At 44.2% G+C, this 21,819-nt stretch overlaps 1 protein-coding gene across 1 annotated transcript in view; it reads left to right on the top strand.

The window, feature by feature from the left end:
* The first annotated feature begins 1,370 nt into the window (after positions 1-1,370).
* The window catches only part of FGF14 (fibroblast growth factor 14), a 295,842-nt gene continuing 275,393 nt past the window's right edge, over positions 1,371-21,819 (top strand). Inside the window, exon 1 of the mRNA XM_083735375.1 lies at positions 1,371-1,435. Within this exon, the coding sequence (XP_083591501.1) occupies positions 1,384-1,435 (52 nt within the window). The 5' untranslated portion in view covers positions 1,371-1,383. The remainder of the gene's footprint in view (positions 1,436-21,819) is intronic.

The raw sequence follows: 21,819 nt of genomic DNA, 5'->3' as shown, positions 1-21,819 counted from the left end.
GAATGTGTCACGCTGTGTGTGTGGGTTTTCCTTGCCTTTTTGGTTAGCATGCAGGGATGCACTTCTCCCTGGAGTGTACAAGTGGCAGGCTGGGTCCAGCATTTTAAGCTGCAGCACGCTAGGTGAGAGAAACGGAGGAGAGGGGGGTTGGGTGGGTGGGGGGACAAGGCAGAGACTGCAGTGACACTGCCTTCCCTGGGCTGGCTGAAGCATCTCACTGGTGACAGGCTAGGGAGCACGTGGCTACGTCATGGAAAGCCAGGCTCCCCATGCAAATCTCAACTCCTCCTACTCCCGTTGAAAGCCTGTAACTCACAGCCCAGGCTCAGGAGCGGAATCCAGTGTGTGCCTGCGTCTTTCTCTCTCTCTCTCTCTTTCTCTCTCTCTATCTATGTGTGTGTGTGTGCATGAGGGGGGAGGATCCGTCTCCGTTTCCCCCTAATGCACGCCAGTGCTGGACGGAGCAGGGAGAGAGAGAGAGAGAAAGAAAGAGAGAAGAGACCTGCCTCTGTCGCGTGTGTGGTTCGCCTGCATGCTAAGGGCTAAAGATTTGCATCTGCTGTGCAACTGGGAACCGCAGGTGCCACACAATTACATACAACCCTGAGATGATTTGATGGTAGAAACCAGCACTTTCCGAGGGGAGCACCTGCCTTCATCCATCAGACTTGAGCTGGGTGGTGGTGGAGGAGATCCGGGCGCCGTGCGTTCTCCCTTCCAGGGGCTGCACTATGGCAGTCTTTTAGTAGGATGCATCCTGCTTTGGCTTTGTTCTGCAGATCCACCCATCCAACCAGCCATCAAGTCACAGGCTATGGTTTCCTCTGTGGGGATCTCTCGCGCTTTACTGTTGTCTCGGGTTAGTTTTTGGCCTTGGCTGGAATTTCATCGCCTCATGTCTTGGTTGGCTTCCATCTGAAAGAGAGGAGGAGAAGGAACAGGAACAAGAAGGCAAGCAAGAGAAGGATCTATGTCTTTTTTCTTCTTCCACAGTTTTGGGTGATAATCCAGCGTCGTTCTGGAGGAGGGAGATAACCGTTCACCCTGGCTGAAAAACGCATCCATTGAGAAGTCTGAAAGAAATTAACCACGTGAGGGGGAAAGGGGGGGGAGAAAGGAAAGGAAGGGGATAAAAAAACAACAACCCTGGGAGATCAGGATTTAATCTTTTTTTCCTCTTTTTTGTTTTTGTTTTGTTTTTGTTTTTTTGTTGTGGTGGCCAATGATAAAACTGGTGCCCCTCTGGTGGAGACCCTGATCTCAATTTTTATTATTATGCAACAACCACAAGGATCTCCTCTTTCTCAGGGTGTATAAGCGCAGGATTGCTTTTCGCCCAAATCAATGTGGTTTCTTTGGAACATTTTCAGCAAAGGATCGCATATGCTGCAGTGTCTTTGTGGCAAGAGTCTTAAGAAGAACAAGAACCCAACTGGTAAGCAATACACTGCATCACTGTGTGTGTGTGTGTGTGTGTGTGTGTGTGTGTGTGTCACCCCCACCTTTGTGTTACTCTCGTCTGTTGCTCCCCATAGCGCCAGGTCTGCAGTCCTGTCGAGGGGAGAAAGGGGGAAACAGGAAAGCAGGCCGGTGCAGACTTGCGTGCAGCGCGGTGTACAAATAAGCCAGGCTGTGTTTGCAGGAAATTCGCCAAAATCTGCTTTGGATGAATTGTTTCCAAAGGGGAAGAGAGAGGGTGGGTGGGTGTGGGGAGAGAAAACTTAGATCTCTGTTGACATTTTTTAACCGGAAGATGGAATTGTAGCAGTGTCTCATAACCCCCATTTCTTTCCTGGTCTCCTCGCTCTCCTCGCAACAGTTTCCAGCAGAGGTCTCAGGGCCTTGCGCGACTGGTGGGTGTACCTGAGGGCGCCCTGCCTGAGACTTTCGGTTCAACTTGCAAGCGTGGCTCGTGCTTCTAAAGTGGACGGGAGGGGGGGGGGGATAAGAGAAGCCCTTGCAAAACCCAGCTCTTTGTGTTTATTCACCAGATCTTCGTCAGCGGCCCTTCCCCATCCCCGCATCCCCCCTAGCCTGCAACCTGGTGGCAGAGAGAAAAGAGAGAGAAACACTTTCAAGGAGTTTGTGCCTGGAAGGGAACTAAGAGAAAGTCCACCTGTCCAACTGGCAGAGAGGGGTGTGTGTGTGTGTGTGTGTGTGTGTGTGCAGTGGAGAGTCTCTGAGCAGGACTTCGGGGGCAGAAGCCCAAGGCCCCACTCAGAAGGAGGAGAAGGAGCCCCCCCCCCCCGTTTCCATACGCAGCAGCAGGGCTGACTTGCCACATGTGGAAGGAAGTCATGCAATGCACATTGCCTCCTTAACCCATGAAGCCCAGGATCTAAAAAAGAAAAATGACCTAGCTTTTTGCGCGCCTGTCTAGGTTCACTTTTTTTGCGCCTTGTTGATCAGCCCAGCCTGTCTGCTTGTCAGCTTCCAACCCCAGCAAGCTCCAACGGGGAAACTTGCAGGACGTTACATAAGGAAATGCAAATTGCAGGTGCTTAGGGCAGCCCCACAACCCCACCGCCTCCTCCAAGCCTCTCCCCCCCTTAATTCCCTTTCCCTCGTGTCAACGGGGAAGGACAGCGCTGGCAAATGGAGAGAGTTTGGGGAGAGAGGGAGGGAGGCTGGGAGAAGGAGAGTCTTCCCAAGGAAGCGGCGACACAGCCAGACAGACCCCCTCCTCCTCCCCGTCCACACACACACACACACACACACACAGGCTCAAGCCTGTCGAGTTGGATAGTTGGGATCACCTGTGTGGTCTTGGGCGGGGATCTGCCGTCCCTAGCAGTGCTTTGGAGGGCAAGAGCCTGTGGAGGTTTGTGGAGAGCCTAGAAAGGAGCCAGGGGTGTGGGGTGGAAAGACTCGTGTAGTGTGTGTATGTGTTTTTGGTGTTGCCTGCCCTGCAGTGGCAGTTTCTAAGCAGGAGGCTCTTGACGCTGGTACTGCAGTGTAGTAGATCATAAGCATCCGCTGACACACCAACAAGCTGCAGCAGGGTTGGCAGCTGGTGCTTGGGGGGCAGCCTTTTCCTTCCTCCCTGGCTTCAGACTTCCAATGCAAAGGGACTAACTCTGCATCCCGAGAGAGAGAGAGGGAGACGTTTTGCTCCCTTCGTGTGTGTGTGTGTGTGTGTGTGTGTGTGTGTGTGTTGGCTCCGTCCGCTTCCCCGCTGCAGCAAACAGAAGCAGCTCCTTCCCAGAATACCAAAGAAGGCTGGATGCCCCAGCAGCCCCTTCAGCTCTCCGGGGTGGGGGGTGGGGGGGTGAGTGAGCGAGCGAGCTCGGTCTTCCCTTCTGCACAGGACGAGCCGAGGGTTGGTAGTGGGCTCGGTGGTGGTGGTGGGTTTAGCTTGGAGCTGATCCTTCCTCCTGGAAGGCAACCTTTTGCTCCCCACTTGCAGGCACTGCGGTGTGGGGGGACAGCACGCTTGGGCCATGGCAACTTTGCCAAGGCGCAGGACCTTCGTGCAAACGGACGAAGGAAGACGGTGCATTCTTCTCCAGTTTATGTATAAGAAAACAACACATCAAAGCACTCCCGCAGAAAGCACTTGCCTCCTTGACCAGCTGAACGACCAGTGAGGAGGATGCCTTGAGGCTGGACTCAAGACAGTCTGAGAAACTGACCTAAATAATAAAGCCCTTTTTTTGCCCTCTGATTTCCTTTTAAATAACCAAGATGTTGCATCTCTGCAACAACAAAAGAGGGGTAAGGAACAGAAGGTCCCGTTCCCTTCCCTTTGCTAGCAAGAGAAATGCATAGCCTAGGATAACCAGAAGTGAACACAGGAATGTTTTGGACTCCTTTAGATCCCTCCAGGCACAAGCGAGAGAGAGAGGTTGCTTCTCAGGATAGTTGTCCAGTTTACTTTATGATGACTTCTTCCAAGGAGGATGCTATGCTGAGCTTCTTTCTAGATGTTTCAGAGATGGTGGAGATTTTTGAGATGCCTAGGTACCCCCAAAATGCTGCAGATTCCCTTTCACGGGGTGCAGCTGGAAGGAATAAGAATAGATAAGAAACATTATTAGAGGCCTTTGGAAATGTACAGGATAAGCATAACTCTCCTAGGTGATCTCTGTTCTTACCACCCCACTCCGCATTATCCTTAGTCTTTTTCTTTCTTTTTTAAAAAAGTGATTTACAACATGCAGTTGCCGTTTTTCCTAAATCGGGGAAAAATGAAATTCTGGTCCTGGTGCGGTGACGCACAACTTAGTGCAAAATGCAAATATTCTATAGCAAGACATGTACAGTACAGCAGTTTTGATTAGGATGGAGGCTGCCTAGTTAAGTGTGAACAAAAAGCTCAGGTGCTACATGTTCTCTTTTAGTTTCAGCATCACTCTGTTAGCAATGCAGCAACTGGATGTGGATTTTGGTATACGTATACTTGCAAGCTATTTTCTTTCCAAAAGTTGTAGAGCTTCTTTGTCTCTCTCTCTCATACACACCAGTGCACACACTCCTACAGCTTTTTGTTGTGGTAATAATGGTTTCCCTCTCCTGGTTTCCACTCCCTGTTTCTGCCTTAGCTAAAGCCTTTAATATATGCCGCAAGTAGTCTGTGGTCCTGAGGTATGCGTCTGCTGTGAAATTAATTGATCAATTAATGTGAAATATAGGCAAACCCCTCTAAACTGTAAAACAGCCCTGAGGAATAGTCTTGAATATGATCGATCGGGCTCTGTTTGTTATGACTCAGAGGAGGATAAATAGGTTATGATTTTAAGGTAGCAAAGACTTGGCAATGCGTGTGGTGGCTGCACGAATAGATTTCTTTGACAGTGGTTGATGTACTGTAGCAGGTCAATGACTGGTCCATGTTCTAAAGTTTGTCTGAGGCAGTGTTTGCATATGATGCTACGAGTCTTGAGGAAAAAACAAGCTATGCACAAAATATAGCACCTGACCTTTAAGAACAAATATTGGAGTGTTTACACAGCCATGAAAGAAACTGTGTTGATGATGGCTAAATCATGCTTTGAATTAAGTACCAAGTAACATATTTCGCTCAGTTTTTCCTTTGTTGCATTATGGCATATTAGTTTTAATGATGAGTGATGAATGACTAAAATGTTTTCCTGCTTTAGCAAAAATAAGACTGTGCAAATCCTAAGAAGATTTACTAGATAAAAAGTTTCACTGAACTCAGTGGGGCTTACTTCTGAGTAACTTGCTGTGCAAACCTCATCACAGCGTGAAGCCAAACAAAAGGACCTGTCATTTAAACATTGCAAGATGCTTTAATTTTTAGAGAAATTAGGATGTTAACCACTAGTCATCTTGATTGGATTTGTTAATGGGGAAACTGAAAGAAAATTGGGATAGAGAATTATTGTTGCATCCAAGAGTAAGACCCTACAAATAAACTTAATTCATACTTTACTTATGTTACATTGTCCTAGTTTCGGGTATTCAACATACTTCATTCACATAGTGCAAGTGTTATTTTGTTACACGAAACGTTTAATTTCATGATTAGAGTGAAGCAGTTTTGTAGCTTTTAAGCAAAATGTATCAACTTGTGTTTGATTGCCTAGGAAAATGAATAGTCTGTGGTATCAGCTGGAATTTTCATCACCTTCTGAATCAAAATCTTAATATTCAGTTTTACATATGATGAAAATGAGTTTGAAAAGCAAACAGAATGTCTGCGCTTGGAGTTTCTCTTAACACTGATGTGTCTGAGTCGTTCAAAAGCCATTTGTATGTGAACATTTAGCCAACTTTTTCCAAATAACAATGTCTTCTTTTCCTTCCCTCTATTTTTCCTTCATCTGCCTTGCTTGCTTCTTGGGATTCCTATCACTGAACGGCATGTGAAACATTTCAGAATGACTGACACAATGAAGCAATTTAATTTAAGAAGTTGAGAGAATATACTTTTAGAAATGCGGTGGTTAAATATATTTTGACTTCCATATCTGGGTCCTGGGGAAGGAGGCATATTGGTCCTTAACTTTTACTTATTTATTTTCAAGGGGAAATACTTTGTGACTTGCTCGGTTTTCTTTAATATTTAAAGTGAGCAAAATAAGTCAAAGTTTCAAAGTTTGTATATTTTGTTATTATTAAGCTTGTTTTGCCTTGTACCACCGCCACCACCCCACCACCCTAGTGCCTTGTTTAGTCATCCTCAGCTTTTACAAGTTCTGGGAAGAGAGGGCAGGTCAGAGTAGGCCATAGACACCTTGCCTTTTCAAGGGGCAATACTGTGCCATTCAGAAGGCCTCTCCCAGTACCACAGTGCTTGTTGAAACACAACTTTCTGATCACATGTGGGTAGCTGTGAACAAATGAAGTGAAGCACCTCAGTATCCTCAGTGGCAATGCAATGTGCACCTCTAAAATTAGTTCACTGCTGCATTTGGATCTCTGAACATTTTGCCATCCCAAGTGACTTGCTCCATGTGATGCTGTTTTTACTCTAATATATAAGTGAATTTGTTATGTACTGAGTTGAATAGGATCCCAAAGGCAGCAGTCTGATTGGTCCTAGAACAATAGAATTCAGAATGCAGCAGTCTGATTAGTCCACAGGAGCCACCCAATCCAGCTCCAGGTGGAAGTGAATCTGCAACTTGATTGGCCTACAGGTGAATCCCGGAAATAGCCAATCATGTATATAATGTATACATGTATATATATACATAATGTATATAAAGCAGACATTCTGGGGGAACTTCCATTCCTCCTCACCACTATAAGCTGAATAAAGAGCATGAAATCCACTCTTGACTCTGAGTATATCTTATAGTCTATATGTACTGCATGAAGTTCTAAGTGAGTGGGAAAGTGAGTTGCTTACCTGCCATTACCAAACTCAAGAATGTTCAGCTGATGACCTGGAGGCAGCACTCACTGGGCCTTCTTGTGCATACTTTTGTCCCATCCCTTGACTGGAAGTCAATATTATTAGGAGCATGATTAGCATTTGAGACATTTTGAAATCCTTGTCTCATCGTCACCACTTTGCAAATGGGCAGCGAAGCTGACAGACAAGGGAATTTTTAGATGTTATTTGAGGACTAAATGAGTGTGTATGCATGTGTTGTTGGTTTTTTTGGAGGGGTGTGTGTGTAGCATTGCAGTGGCAGGTTCCTTGACCTATGTGTGTTCATTAGGATGTGTATAGGAAGGCTCACATATAAAATTGTACAGGCAAGGGCTCTGTACAAATGCATAGAGGAGGGGAGGCCAGGAGCATGCTGTTGCCTCCCACCCAGGGCATTCATTTAGACCTCAAATAATATACAAAATTTGAAGAAGAAAAAAACTTTGCAAAGGCCACTGAGTGGATTCACAGTATAGCACAGATTTGGATCCAGGTCCAAATTCAACACTATTACTTTTGGATTTTGCTTCACTGACTATAAACATATTTAACATCCTGGAAGCTTAGGCTCAAAGGACCCAATACATTAAATGGATATTTGCAGGTATGTCCATTTTGCGTGCATTTAAAATAACTGCTGTAGGGGGTCCTGACCTGGGCCTGTGTCATGGGTGGAGGGAGGTTAACTCTTTCTTCCCTGTGCTACAGCTTCCTTCCTTGGGAAACCTCTCAAGAGTTGCTTTCCTCGTGTGACAAATATTGGGCATGGGCCTACTAGGTTTGTGTGGGGAAAGGATTGACCCCATTGCACCTGCACCATATTCCAAATCTGGATTAGGTCCCATACAGTAATTTTGTATTGTATTTTTAAACTATGAAGATGCATTCAATGTATCATGGAGTTTGGAGTTCACTTCTGTACTCAATTTTGGGTTCTAGCCAACTGGTTGGGAATTACTGATACATAGCATTTTATGCTGGTTTAAGCAATAATATGGCATAGGGTAAATAATGGAAGGGTTATGAGTTAGTTTGGCCAACTGGCAACGAGACAATGTTCCATTCCGTGATTCTTAGTTCAGTTCTAGTTCAAGAGTATTGGCAACCATAATTGGTTACTCCAGCCAGTTAAGGAGGAACAACTGTGTGTATGTGTGATTGCTTATAAAGTGGGACACTGGCAGGAACAGAAATGTGGAGTTGATTTGAATGTCTTTCCAAATGATCAGGCATCTCCGTCTCAAAACATTCATCATCACTGTCCTCTTGTCCTAGCCCTGCTTTTGCATCTTGATAAGAAAGGTGACTTCAACAAGCCTCCTGCTACTCCCAGATTAATGAGACCTCAGGTGAAAGGCAGGTAAAGGTATGGCTACCATCGCTTTGAAGTCTATTTACAAGCAGTTTGTTTTGAAATAACTTATGGACTTCAAAGACGCCTTCCAAGTTGTCATGACGTCAGGTAATTGACATTTGGGCAGAGCTGCCCACTTGTTAAAGTTGGCCCACAGGGGCAGGAGGAAGGGTTTGGCGTGCTAGTCAGATTCAGCTCCCCACCCCCAAATGCAAAAGGTAAACTTGCTTATAAAGCACTCTCTCATCTGGCAATAAAGGTAAAGGCAAAGGGACCCCTGACTATTAGGTCCAGTCGTGACCGACTCTGGGGTTGTGGCGCTCATCTCGCTTTATTGGCTGAGGGAGCCGGTGTACAGCTTCCAGGTCATGTGGCCAGCATGACTCTGGCGAACCAGAGCAGCGCACAGAAACGCCGTTTACCTTCCCACCAGAGCAGTACCTATTTATCTACTTGCACTTTTTGGCGTGCTTTTGAACTGCTAGGTTGGCAGGAGCAGGGACCGAGCAACGGGAGCTCACCCCGTCACGGGGATTCGAACCGCCGACCTTCTGATCAGCAAGCCCTAGGCTCTGTGGTTTAACCCACAGCGCCACGCGCGTCCCCATCTGGCAATAGAATCATGGAATTGTAGAGGGCAATCTAGTCCAACTCCCTGCAATGCAGGAATCTTTTGCCCAAGGTGGGGGGCCAGAACCCACAACCCTGAGATTAATTTTTGGTGGAGAAAAGAAATAAAGAAATAACCCTGTAAGATATTTCCCCCTGTGACTGGGAATTCCCAATTGCTTTAGCTCCTTTTTGCTAAGGGTCATATTATTATGAGATTCCACTCTGTGCCAAGGCAATGTCATGGTCATTGTCATGGACATGGCAGTGTCATGGTATTAAACGGTGCATGGGTGATAAGAATGAAAGAGTGTAGGGAAGCCAATGTAGGACAGTAGTTGGGGGCCAAGCTGCCGTGCTGGCAGTAGCCATAATTATCAGATGTGGCACAGCAGTGCCACGAACAGCTGCTGCTCTTGAGCTGACTAAAGGGTGGAATGCAGAAATGGCAGGAAGAAAGTCTAGGGATGACTATCCTTGTGTATCATCCTACAGGGATTTGAGGCCAGCTGCATTGACATAAAACTTTGTGCCAGATGTATTGCAGTAAGCTTTTAGAATGGGATTGAAACTGACAGGAATCGTAGGAGAATGGAGGACTGAATCCACCTCTTAACTCACAAACACATGCTGCTGTTGCTGGACTCTACATGGCATTGGAAAGAATGCATGCATATAGATCTTGGTCTAAAAGCATTTCACTTTAATTTGAGGTATTTATAGCCTACCTTTCACAATAGCCTCAAGGCGGTTTGATAAAACATGAACAGAACAGCATAAAAGAAACATGATTAAACAGCAGGTAAAAACAACCACAAGCACATTAGTGTTTTGTTTTATTAAAAAACAACACAACCAGGATAAAATAGTAGTCACTCCATTTATAAGGGGCAAATATTGTAAGACACCATTAAAGGCCCTAGACACCAAGACAAACTTTATCTGGTACCTAAATAATAGTAAAAGAAAGTACCAGGCACACAGTTTTAGGGAGAGAAATCCATAATTTGGGTGCCATCGCAGAAAAGGCCCTCTCTGCAGTTGGGGGGGCAGTTGGCTGACCTCTGAAGGCAGGCAATTGGGGGAAGAGGCGTTGATTTAAACTCAATTCAAATTTTAATTTGTATTCTGCCTTTCTACAGTACTGTAGAAATTAATAGACTTAGGTTAGTCACATTTGTTAACTTTAGTGGGTCTACTCTGAGTAGAATTAATATTGGCTGTGACCCAAAAATCAACAAAATATCAGCAATGCATCAAAAGCAATCATATCCACTCAACTTACAATAAATCAGTTACAAACCACCAAATGTATGAACAACCGAGGGGGGAAAAATACATGAAATGCTACAGTGCTCCCAGGCATAAAGAAGACAATGTTCTGAAGTGGAAAATTACTATTTTTTCATCCCTTTTTGGCAGCTTCCACCCACAGGCCCCAGCCCTTCACTTGGAGAAGGGACTCTGAGAGAGATCTTAATTGGAGGGCAAGTTCATGTGGGAGAATACAAGCCTTCAGGCTCTGCGTTGTCTTTCTCTACTGTGGAGGCTAAGTCAGGTTTTTTTTTCTTCAAATCCTTACTAGTATTGCTTAGCCCTGGCAGTGTATGAATGGAGAGACCATAGCTCAATGCGTGCAGAAGGTTCCAGGATCAAGCCTGTCATTGATGGGGAAGACCTGTGATGGAGACTCACACACAGAGTTACAATGCTCAGAGTACCTTGTGAAGATGGATTGACAGTTAAACCATGCTGAGAACTGCAGGTCTATGCAGGGGGAATAGGGGGCTCATAACAAATCTCAGCACCCATAACAAACTACAGTTCCCGATATTCAACATTTCTCTGATGAAAATAGGGATGTCCTAGTCAATAATAATAATAATACCCATCCCATCTGACTGGGTTGCCCCAGCCACTTTGGGCGACTTCCAATATATATAAAAACATAATAAAACATTAAACATTAAAAACCTTCCCCATACAGGGCTGCCTTCAGATGTCTTCTTAAGGTTGTATAGCTACTTATCTCTTTGGCTTGTGTCTCATAACTCCATAGTCTCCAACATTTCTCCAATGAAAATAGGGACATCCTAAGGAAAAGTGGGACATTGCAGGATCAAATCAGAAACTGAGATGGCTTCTGTAAAACTGGGACTGTCCCTGGAAAATAGGGACACTTGGAGGGTCTGTGACTGTTTAAAGTGCAATAATACTGCTTCAAATGTACAGTGCAGATGAGACCTGATTGTCCATTTAGTCCAATATTATCTGCACTGACTGAAGTAGATGATTCTTATAGATAAAATAAAACAGATAAGATAAAATAGACAAGACTTAAAACAGTCCTATCTATTTTAAGGAGATGTCCTGTGTACCTTCTGAATCCTATACCTTTAAAATTAGCAGAGAAGAGAACATTGCTGCAGGTATGGCCAGTGCATCACTGTGTGGGAAAATTCTGACTTCTGTTCAGTCCTTAAAGGTACAGGAATTTAACCTCCAGGGTCTGGATCTGGTGAACATAGGCAAAATGAATCTCCATTAAAGCCAAAAGGGGTCATATGCAAGGTAGTCAAATATATTGTTGGTCACCAGGCATTTTTATCATAGTTTTAAATTTTGTAATGTTTTAATTAAATATTAATGATTCTAGACTACGCCCCTGAATTCCTTCAGGGGGAAGAGTGGATAATAAATAAATACTATTTTTGAAGCAGCGTCCGTAAAGGCCACAGAATTATGTATGGTAAGATGTTAATACATATGCATTACATGCCTATCTATTATGAAGTTAATAGATGCCTGGTGTTGGCATGCTCTTCGCAGCACTCAAATGAACAACGACCTGTTTACTTGGATCTCACCTACTAAAGCACTTGCCCACCATGGAATATATTTTCTGAATTTACACAAATTAAATTTCCTCCCCTGATCTAATTAAAGCTTGCATTGCCCTTCTTAATGGGTGAAATTATTTCATGCTCATGATTCTTTCTGTTTGAGCCATAGATCTGCATCCATCTCGGTGCTAGTTGGTTTTAGTACTTACAGCGGCAATCCTATACATATTTTCCTGGTATTAAGCCCCACTCAGCGTAGTGGGGCTGACTCTGTGTAGCTATGAATAGGGATTGCTCTGTAAGAGAATGATTGATACTTGAGGGACCAATGTAATACTGTACACATTTGCCTGTTATGTTTATTTAATAGATTTATTTGCCAACCTTCTGAGGGCAGCTCAGAACAACAACTATAGACCATAAGAATAAATATGACAGTACAAAATTAAAACTTAGGTCTCTATTTGTTTTTAATTTGTTTTTATTTAAAAATAATCTTTCTATAGACGTCAAATTATGTTAGGAGAAGAGAATATGGACATTAGCACATTTATGCATTTTTACTCAGAAGGAAGCCAAATAAGTTTAGCAGTGCTGACTCATGAGTAAGTGGTTCTCACAACACAGTCATGTTCACTGGGGTTTGCTCCCAGGCAAGTGTGCATCTGGTTGGCCACTGTGAGAAGAGAATGTTGGACTGGATGGGCCTTTGCCCTCATCCAACAGCAGGAGGCAGAAGCCACTATAAAGGGACACAAGGAACTGCCTTATGCCTGGATAGCTCAGTTGGTTAGAGCATGGTGCTGATAACGCCAAGCTTGCAGGTTCAATCCCCGTATGGGATGGCTGCATATTCCTGCACTACAGGGGGTCGGACTAGAAGATCCTCAAGCTCCCTTCCAACTCTACAATTCTATGATTCTATGACTCAGAACACTGGTCCAGGAATCTAGTTCATATTGTCAACTCTGGCAGGCAGCAGCTCTGCAGAGTTTCAGGCAAGTGCCTCTCTGAGCCCTTCCTGTATATATTGGGAATGGATCCTGGGACCTTCTGCTTGCATTGTTCAAATGAGCCGCAGCCCTTCTCCAGATGTTTCTTCCCAAAAGCAGTAAGATTGTTTAAAAAAAAGTAGTGAAAGCCTTGCAAACTCACGTTGATAACATCTGCAGTGCAGCACTGTCATGGCCCCATTTCTTCACAACAAAGGCCTGATTCACACTTGATTTCTGTACACTTCACTGCTGTTCACTTGATGAATGATAGGTGAATGTGGGATGCCAAGTGACTCCATTGAAAAGCATTGTGTACAAGGTGATGCAAAGAGATACAAAAGTGCCACCTATGGCATTATTATTTTTGTGAAGGCTTACTCACCCATAGAAGTCATCCATGAGCCAACCTGGATTTTTTTTAAACACACACACACACACACACACACACACACACACACACACACACACACTGCAAATCCACTTCTGATGGATCTTTGCTTCATCAAGCAAATGACAGATTCTGGGTGCAATGCAGGCAGTTGTAGACTAGCTATTGCATCTCTGAAAGAGTGCAGTCCTCTATGTGGCTACTCAAAAGTAAGTCATGCTAACTTCGGTGGGACTTACTCTCAGTTTAGTGGGCTTAGCATGGCAGCTTTCACACGCAGTTGGGTATATTGGAGCACCCCAATATGTGAAACAGAACTGAAACGTGAAAATATCCTAATGTAAATGTGGCCACAGTTTCTTCAGTATATTAGTTAACCAACTTGCTGCATGATGCACAAAGCCACCATATTGTTGGATTTTATGGGGTGCCGTGCTGAAATGAACAACAGTGATGTTGCAGTTACTTAAAAACAAATCTAAAAGGTACATGATCTGTTCTCATCCAAATCTGCTGTATTACTGGGGTTTCTGTGTGGAGCACCTCACTTCCCTACCCTGCTTTGGGGCAGGGAATTGCCTGACAAGTTTCTGTCAGGCAATTAGATCATTTTAAACTACAGACCTAACCAGTGCTTTTTTCCCCAGGGGGTACTTCAAGGGTATGCAGTATCGGCACCTCTTTTTGTTGTTATTGTTGTTGTTAAAAAGTGTGGCACTTACTGTAACAACTTCACGGTGAGTACCGGCACCTATTTTTCTAGAGAAAAAAGCACTGGACCTAACGGTTGCATTACTTCGCTTCAAAATATGGTAAGTCAGCCTTGCTGGTTTTGGAGGTTCTCCTGATCATTCTGCTGAATGTGGCTCTGGACTTCTGCCTCAACACTCTGCCCTGCAGAGATGGTTGCATTGACCTTTTCTGTGGTCCTCTGTGTGTTTATGGGATTGGGCATTTTGGCATTTGAAAGATAGCACCATTGTAGTGTTTGGCTAGGTCTACGTTTGGATTTTTGTGTGTGTGGTGTAGCATCTAGCTTTAAAAAGAGATTCAATGGGTAAATTTTGCCATGCATGCCTGGATAGCTCAGTTGGTTAGAGCATGGTGCTGATAAAGCCAAGGTTGCAGGTTTGATCCCTGCATATTCCTGCATTGCAGGGGGTTGGACCAGATGATCCTTAGAGTCCCTTCCAACTCTATGATTCTATGTGCACAGTCTGTCATGGAAGTCATTGTAAGTGTGATGTGCTGTGCCCTGCTTCTCCCTTGTGTGTATGGTACCTTGGGTTTAAAAATCTGTAAATCAGCCTGGTAATTTCAGATTGCAACAAGCAAGGTAGCCAAAATGGTTTGATTGCTAATATTGAGACTGGTGAGTGAAATTTAACAGATGTGTTATGAGATATATCAGAAGTAGTGGAACTATTGCTATTTATAGAGGAGAGTTAAGACCCTTAGGAAATAGTTGGCACGATATGTTTGTAAACAAAAAGGCATATATTAATGATGGATTATTAATCACATCTTCGTCAAGATTACAGCTATGGTCCAGCATGGTGCAGCATCTTGTAAATGTTGTGCACTCTTAAACTCCTTTAATGTCAATGGCTTTATATCTCCTCTACGGGAACTCAACTTTGGCTGACTTGTGTTCATTATGTTAAAGTGGGATTTTTTATTTATTTTTTTGCAAAACATGGAATGTCCTGTACAGGCAGCTCCCAATTTATGGGGGGCTGCATTCCAAGGCACCGTGTGTTTAGATGAAATTGCATATGTTTGGAACACCATTGAAAAAGCCTGCAAGCATCCTGTTCTGCCCTGCTGCACCCCTTCTTGTGTCATTTCGGGGCACTTTTGGGTTGGTTTGACACAATGCACACATGTGAAAATGCACACATATCAGACATGCATAAAACATTTGCTGCCTGTAATTTAATAGCTGATAACAATATTTGTTAGCAGTTCGAAAGCACCCCCGGGTGCAAGTAGATAAATAGGGACCGCTTACCAGCGGGAAAGTAAACGGCGTTCCGTGAGCTGCTCTGGTGCCGGTTCGCCAGAGCAGCTTTGTGACGCTAGCCACGTGACCCGGAAGTGTCTGCGGACAGCGCTGGCTCCCGGCCTATAGAGTGAGATGAGCGCACAACCCTAGAGTCTGTCAAGACTGGCCCGTATGGGCAGGGGTACCTTTACCTTTACCTAACAATATCTGTAGAACTTTGGGGAGTGCCCAAGGTAATTCCTTCTATCCTTTGGAAGAAGAAAAAGAAAAAGAAATTCTCTTAATGATGCTTCTTCCAGTTGCTGTTACTGATATTTAGGTCCAGATAATGGGAAATATCAATGATTCTCCTTGAGACTTTTAAGCAGATGTTGAAACATATAACCACATGTTTGAAAAGTCCATCTTTCTCAGGATTATTAGGTGTTTCTTATATGGTCAAGAACACAACAGGTGTTCCCTCATTTCAGAGCATCTCTTTGCCTTGATAGTAATAACATTCTTTTGGTGGCAGGGAGGCAGAGTTCCTTATTTTTGAGAGATTAAAAAGCCTGATTTAGTGCAGGTATTCAGCTTTGCATAGCTAGTCTTAGTATATTTCATGCACCATGAAATATTCTGTTTCTCTGGAATTATTGTTCTACCAACGCAAGTAGCAAGAGTGAACCCTTGCTATTTAGCGCAGAGAGAATCTGCTGTCACAAAGGTTGCAATCTGATTGTTAGATCACGCATACACACACAGGTGTGAGAGATGATAGCCTGAGTGTCAGAGGCGAATATAGAATGTGTGATGCCATGTCAAAGGGAAACGTCTTTGTACGGGCTGCAATACGACACAGAGGCCAGCATGCTTAAACTAATGGAAGGAAGTGGGTTTAGGTGCTTCTAACTGTGTAGGGACGCGGGTGGTGCTGTGGGTTAAACCACAGAGCCTAGAACTTGCCGATCAGAAGGTCGGCAGTTCGAATCCCTGCAACGGGGTGAGCTCCCGTTGCTCGGTCCCTGCTCCTGCCAACCTAGCAGTTTGAAAGCACATCAAGTGCAAGTAGATAAATAGGGACTGCTCCGGCGGGAAGGTAAACGGCGTTTCTGTGCGCTGCTCTGTTTCGCCAGAAGTAGCCTAGTCATGCTGGCCACATGACCCAGAAGCTGTCTGTGGACAAACGCCGGCTCCCTCGGCCTATAGAGCGAGATGAGCGCACAACCCCAGAGTCGGTCACGACTGGACCTAATGGTCAGGGGTCCCTTTACCTTAACTCTCTGATGGCTTCTAAACAGTTGTCACATGGAGGATGGAGCAAGCTTGTTTTCTCCTGCTCTGGAGGCTAGGATTCAAGTTACAAGAAAGGAGATTCTGACTAAACATCAGAAAGAACTTTCTGACAGTAAGCTTGTTCAGCAGTGGAACAGACTCCCACAAGAGGTGGTGGACTCTCCTTCCTTGGAGAGTTTTTAAGCAGAAGTGGGATGGCCATCTGCCATGTCCCATCTAGTTGAGATTCCTGCATTGCAGGGGGTTGGACTAGATGACCCTGGAGTCCCTTCCTACTCTATGACCTGCCTGCTTCGACTGATTATGTTGCTGGGTGGGATTGTGTAAAGCATCAAGCAGCATGCAGTGAGGATGAGTGATTTAAATTTCACCAGAGTTCAGACAACTTCATTCTCTGAGCAGCCCATCTGTGAAAAGACCTTATACATTCTGCTCACCACCACTCTTCTTTAAGAAATACTATCAAAGCAGGAAATTAAAATCCGTGACAGAAGACCCAACTATTGCTTTGAATGGGTGCACTCTCTGTGAAAAAATTGGTTTCTATTAATTATTTAAAGTGCTGTATATCTATAAACCTCAAAATAATGGGCATGCCCCAGCCAGAGTTAAACACTTGAAGTGACTGAAGGTGATGCTTTGCTCTACGGCTGCAATCAATAGGACTTAAATAGCCCAACAGTGTTTGGCTCATCACTTTTAAATACTTTCATCCCAGTTGTTCATTAGAAGCACTCTATCTAAGAACTGGTGCCTTAGTTTGCTGCTTTTTTTTCATTTTCCCTTCGGATTCCTTTTCCTTTTGTACCATGTCATGTGTACAAAAGTAAGCTTGAGGGCAGGGTTTGTCTATATATCACTGGTAAGCTGCTCTGGAATATTGGGACAGAAGAGTGGATTACTTTTGCCATCTTTTGTCAGAATCTTGTGGTAAGCACCGTTTCTAAAATTTGTCAAATATGCTGTATTTTGGCATAAAAATACAAGTTTATTCTTATAGGGCACTATTACAAAATGTCAAAGATGGACTGCAACATCCCATAGTTTTTTGTCCCACTCAACATCAAAGTAGTTCCAAGGTTAAACACGTCAACCTTCTTGGAATTGCCTTTATTATTAGAAGACAACACAGGTGGGATGCTCGGTTATAAGGTAGCTTTTCTTTTAAAGAGATTCCAGGTTAGAGTTGGAGATTTTTGTGTTTCAATACAGAGGTATATTTTATTATTGATAAGCTGTATTTATTCAGTGATGGAAGCATGCCTAAGATTTCCAAACAGTCTCCCATCCAGAAAATGACCAGAACTCATACCTGCTTAGCTTCAGCAAGGTCCTGCATCATATACCTTCAGGTCATGCTGCCCCAGGCTCCTTTGGAAGGAAGGGCAAGATATACCTTTAATAAATTGATCAGTAAAATCATGACCCAGGACTAGTGGGTTGTACCCATTGCTGAATGAGCAGTGTTCCATTTAGAATCATAGAACTGTAGAGTTGGAAGGGCCCACAAGTGTCATCTAGTCCAACCCAATGCATTGCAGGAATTTCCCCCTCAATGTGGGGCACAAACTCATGACCCTGATTCGTTGCTACCCCTCTCTCCCACCGCTTGCTGATTTACCTGGCAGCAATGGAAGAAGAATGGTGAGGAGGAGGAGGAAGAGAACCAGTGGTCAAATCACTCTGGGGAAGGAAAGCTCAAGTGAATGCCAGAAGCAATCTGGAGGAGAAGCACAACTGTGGGAAGGAACTGAGGGGCCCCCTGAAGGCATTTTCCCTGAGCCTCGCATTCCACAGGTGTCTTTTCTCTCAGGGTACTGTTCTGGCAAATGTGGCAAGCCTAATGTGGATCCAGAAAATCCTAAAAATCTGGTCTTAAGTGAACTGAATTGCATAAACAGAATTCTCAGTCCTCCAAGTAAACGTTCTTTAGATGAGCTTGAAATCAGTGTGGCAACTTATCCCATGGTAGGACATTTGCATCTCTCATGCCAACCTGTTGCTGAGAGAAGGGCAGGACTAGGGGCTGTAGCCAGTGGTTTGGCAGTACGTTCTGCTTTTTAATGAAGTGACGAAAGAGTAGGTTTCAGCATGCAAAACCCTCCTGTGTATTTTGCCACTGCAGAAAAATTGGGCCCTCCCTTAAAGAGGGCATGTATTGCGTTGAGACCTGGACAACCGACACCCTGTGTTGTGGGTGGGTACGTTTGGACAGCCACAACACCCGATTGCTAGGTCCCTCGAAGTTGGGTGCAATCTGGCCAATGGGACGCAGTCCAAATGGTTCAAGGGACCTATTTATGTCCATGGACGTGACCCAGAGCTTCCTCTTTCTGTGCGTGCATTTGGAACACCCGCCCACCTCTCCCTACTTTTAGGGCTTTGCACTTGACCTTGCTATGCCGTTGTTGTGTCATCTGTCGTTGGGACAGGGGCAAGGCAGGCATTTTCCCCACTTGGCTGATTGACCGTTGCCATTTGGGTTTCGCCTGCCGCGTAGCAAATCGTCACAACTTGTAAGGCTGCAGATAGGCTCTGGTTCAGGTGATAAGGATGGGAGAACGCTCTCGCCATCCCCATGTGAAGGGTATTCCGTTAAAGGAATCCAGGGACTTGATGGTTTGGTCAACCCCTGAGAAGGGGTTGTGCCCTTGCCTGAGTCCAGGGGGACATTTGGGTGGTGGAGTTAGCCCGTTCCCGACTTTCCACTTATCCGGGCGTTCACCCTTGGCTGACCTATGCTGGAACCCTTGGTCAGCGCTACCTGCATGGCAGGGAGCTAGTTGAACCAGAGCCTATGCAACCAGTCACTTTCTGTAATCAATGAAGTTGTGGCCTAAATTCTGCCAAAAACCAAAACCAAAAATTTGAGTCATGTGTGAATTTATTTAGGGGGGAGGTTTCTGGGTCTGAACACGCAAATAGATATGCAACGCTGGTAAAATTCAGGGTTGTTTTTTTGTTTTCGTTTTTTGTATACTTCTGCTGATGAAACTATTTTACGTATAAGACTTATTTACTGTAAGCAGTAGGTGTGAAATTGAGATAATGCTGGTTGGTCAAGAAGCTTGGTAATCAGAACAGGGAAAGAAGTCTTTAAGGATACAGTCTTGAGCTCTCAAGCCCCCCAATTTAAAGGATTGTAATAACATTACCAGATGCAATTATGCTCCAAATTCCCTTTTGTATTTGTGTTTACCTTTGTGGTTCCTCCTCAGTGACTTATACTGTCTGATTACAGTGACTCTTGTCTTGTACAAATAAACTAATCAGTTTCATTGTTCTCCTGGAAATTCAGACACCCACCCCCCAATATCACAATTCCCCCAGTGTCTAGGTTGCAAATGCCACAGGGGAGCCTTTCTGATCCTGCTTTCATGCTAATGAAATTTAGAAAATAATTATTTCCTTATATAGTTAAACTGCATCCTTATACAATGATGTAGTTGTGGTTTGTGCTTTCTTATGAAACTAATGAATTTCTGTCTTCCGTTTGGTGAGAACTGGATGTGTAATATGCAACCTTAAAAAAGAAAGGGGTGGAATTTTAAATAGTGGATGCTTGCCCTTGCTTGTTGGCAGGTTAAAATTGACCCTGGAAGCACAGGGGAGTGTCTGAACTGGCTCAATCTTGAGTTGATGTCAGCACCTGTGGGTGCAGGACAGTTGTTGAGGTTGCTGGGTGCTGATGCCAGCCCTGTAATGCTCACGTGTCCTAATCATGAGCCCCAAGCTGTTCCCAACTTCCTTTTTATGTTATTGCACCTCACCTTGTGTTTTCATGGCCATGCCATGCTGCAGAACCCTCCAGGTGGTTTCTTAAGCACATGGCAGGCCACACGACCAAGCTAGCTTTAGGCAAACAGGCCCACAGTATGACAGGCCTGATATATGACTCTCTTTTCTTTTCTTTTTTGGAGTGGGTGGAAATGCACTAAGATGAAACCTTCTCTCTCTTAGAATTGCTTTTACATTTTGAATTTAGCACCTGCTAGAACATAAAAATCCTGGCAAGCATATCCTTTGCTTTTGAGTTGAAAGGACCAAGGAAATTCAAATGAGAGTCTAGTTTATATTAGACACCTAATTCTTTTGTGCTCTTTAAAGACGTGTTGGTATTGAGACCTTTCATGAAGAGAGAGCCTAATGGACAAATCATCAGCGCAGTGCTTTCAAAAACACCTTATTGGATCTTATTAGCAAGAGAGAGTCAGCAGTCTTGAGTGCAGCTCTATGTCAGTAATCATTCACAGCCATGCTAAAACAGGTTGAGAACTTAATGAAACATCTCTGCTTCTGAACAGGAAACATATTCTATTAAATTATCCATTATATCTAAACACTGAAAGGATTAGATTGATTATTTTTTTAACATTTGCTAAGTTGTTTACTGTTTGTTTGAAGAACACATTTCAGCCCCCCTCCCCCCTGTTACTGGATTTTGATTCAGAACTGAAGAAGCCAATTTCTCGAAAGGATCTATGGTTCAGTGGTTTGGTTTGAGACAGAAGTGACTTGTAGCTTATGGCTCTTTACAAGTATTCAAGCATGCTTGCAAAAGTCCACAGCCTCTTCCTACAATCTCCCAAGTTTTTGTTTTCCTTTCCAGTCACCGCCATGTTTCTCTGTTCATGCCCTTGCCTTTTTGATATAGGTTACCAGCACGTTTGCTTGAGGGTTTTCTTTCAAGGCAGCGCTACCTAGAAAGCATTGCAGTAGTCTATTCTGGCTAAAAGACACATAACCAGTGTTTGTGTTATTAAGGCTAACTCTCGTATCTCCAGATAGTTGGTAAATCAACCTGAGATGGTAAAACATACTCCTAGCTACAGGGGCCATCTCAGCTTCTGGAGATAAGACTGGTCCAGGAGCATCCTAACAACACACCCGATTTTCATGGGGGAGTCTTGCTCTGTCCAAACCTGGTTGCAAATCTCCACTGAGATCAGTGGCCTTCTCAACCAGCAGTGTTTACTTCTGTCACTCGGATCAAGTTTCTGTTTTCATGTAAGTAAGGTACTTTAGGCCTTGGCACATAATGGCCTTGGCACATAATAAAGAAAAGGAATTAAGGGTCACAGAGGTCCTTTTTTTGGTCAAAAGCTTTGGGGCATGCCATGTATGAAAATAATGAGAGCACCCCTCTCCTCTCCTAGCAGTTGGGAGACATGTACTGTGTTTATTTCTTGAAACCTGCACGTTTCAACTATATCTCCATTTTACTGAATCTCAGGAGTTTTAGATAACAGGCTATTTTTACAATGTTTAACCGATTCTCAGTACAGAAGGTTCATGCTGAGTGCTTTTAAAAAATGTTTCTGTAGCTTGTTTCTTTGTTTCTTGAGCCAATTATTTTGTGGCTTTTGAAGGTCTGTGTCTTGATCCAGTAGCTCTGAAGCACACATGGGCTTTCTCTGTGTAGGGTAAGAAAGCACCAGGATACCTTTCCAATTCCTTCATGGACCTAGAACTGATGCATTCGTTCTCCCATCACATGGCACCCTGG

The sequence above is a fragment of the Podarcis gaigeae genome (assembly GCF_964106915.1).
Source record: "Podarcis gaigeae genome assembly, chromosome: 4".
In the NCBI taxonomy this organism is placed as follows: Eukaryota; Metazoa; Chordata; class Lepidosauria; order Squamata; family Lacertidae; genus Podarcis; species Podarcis gaigeae.
This window is presented reverse-complemented; position numbering and strand designations above follow the sequence as displayed.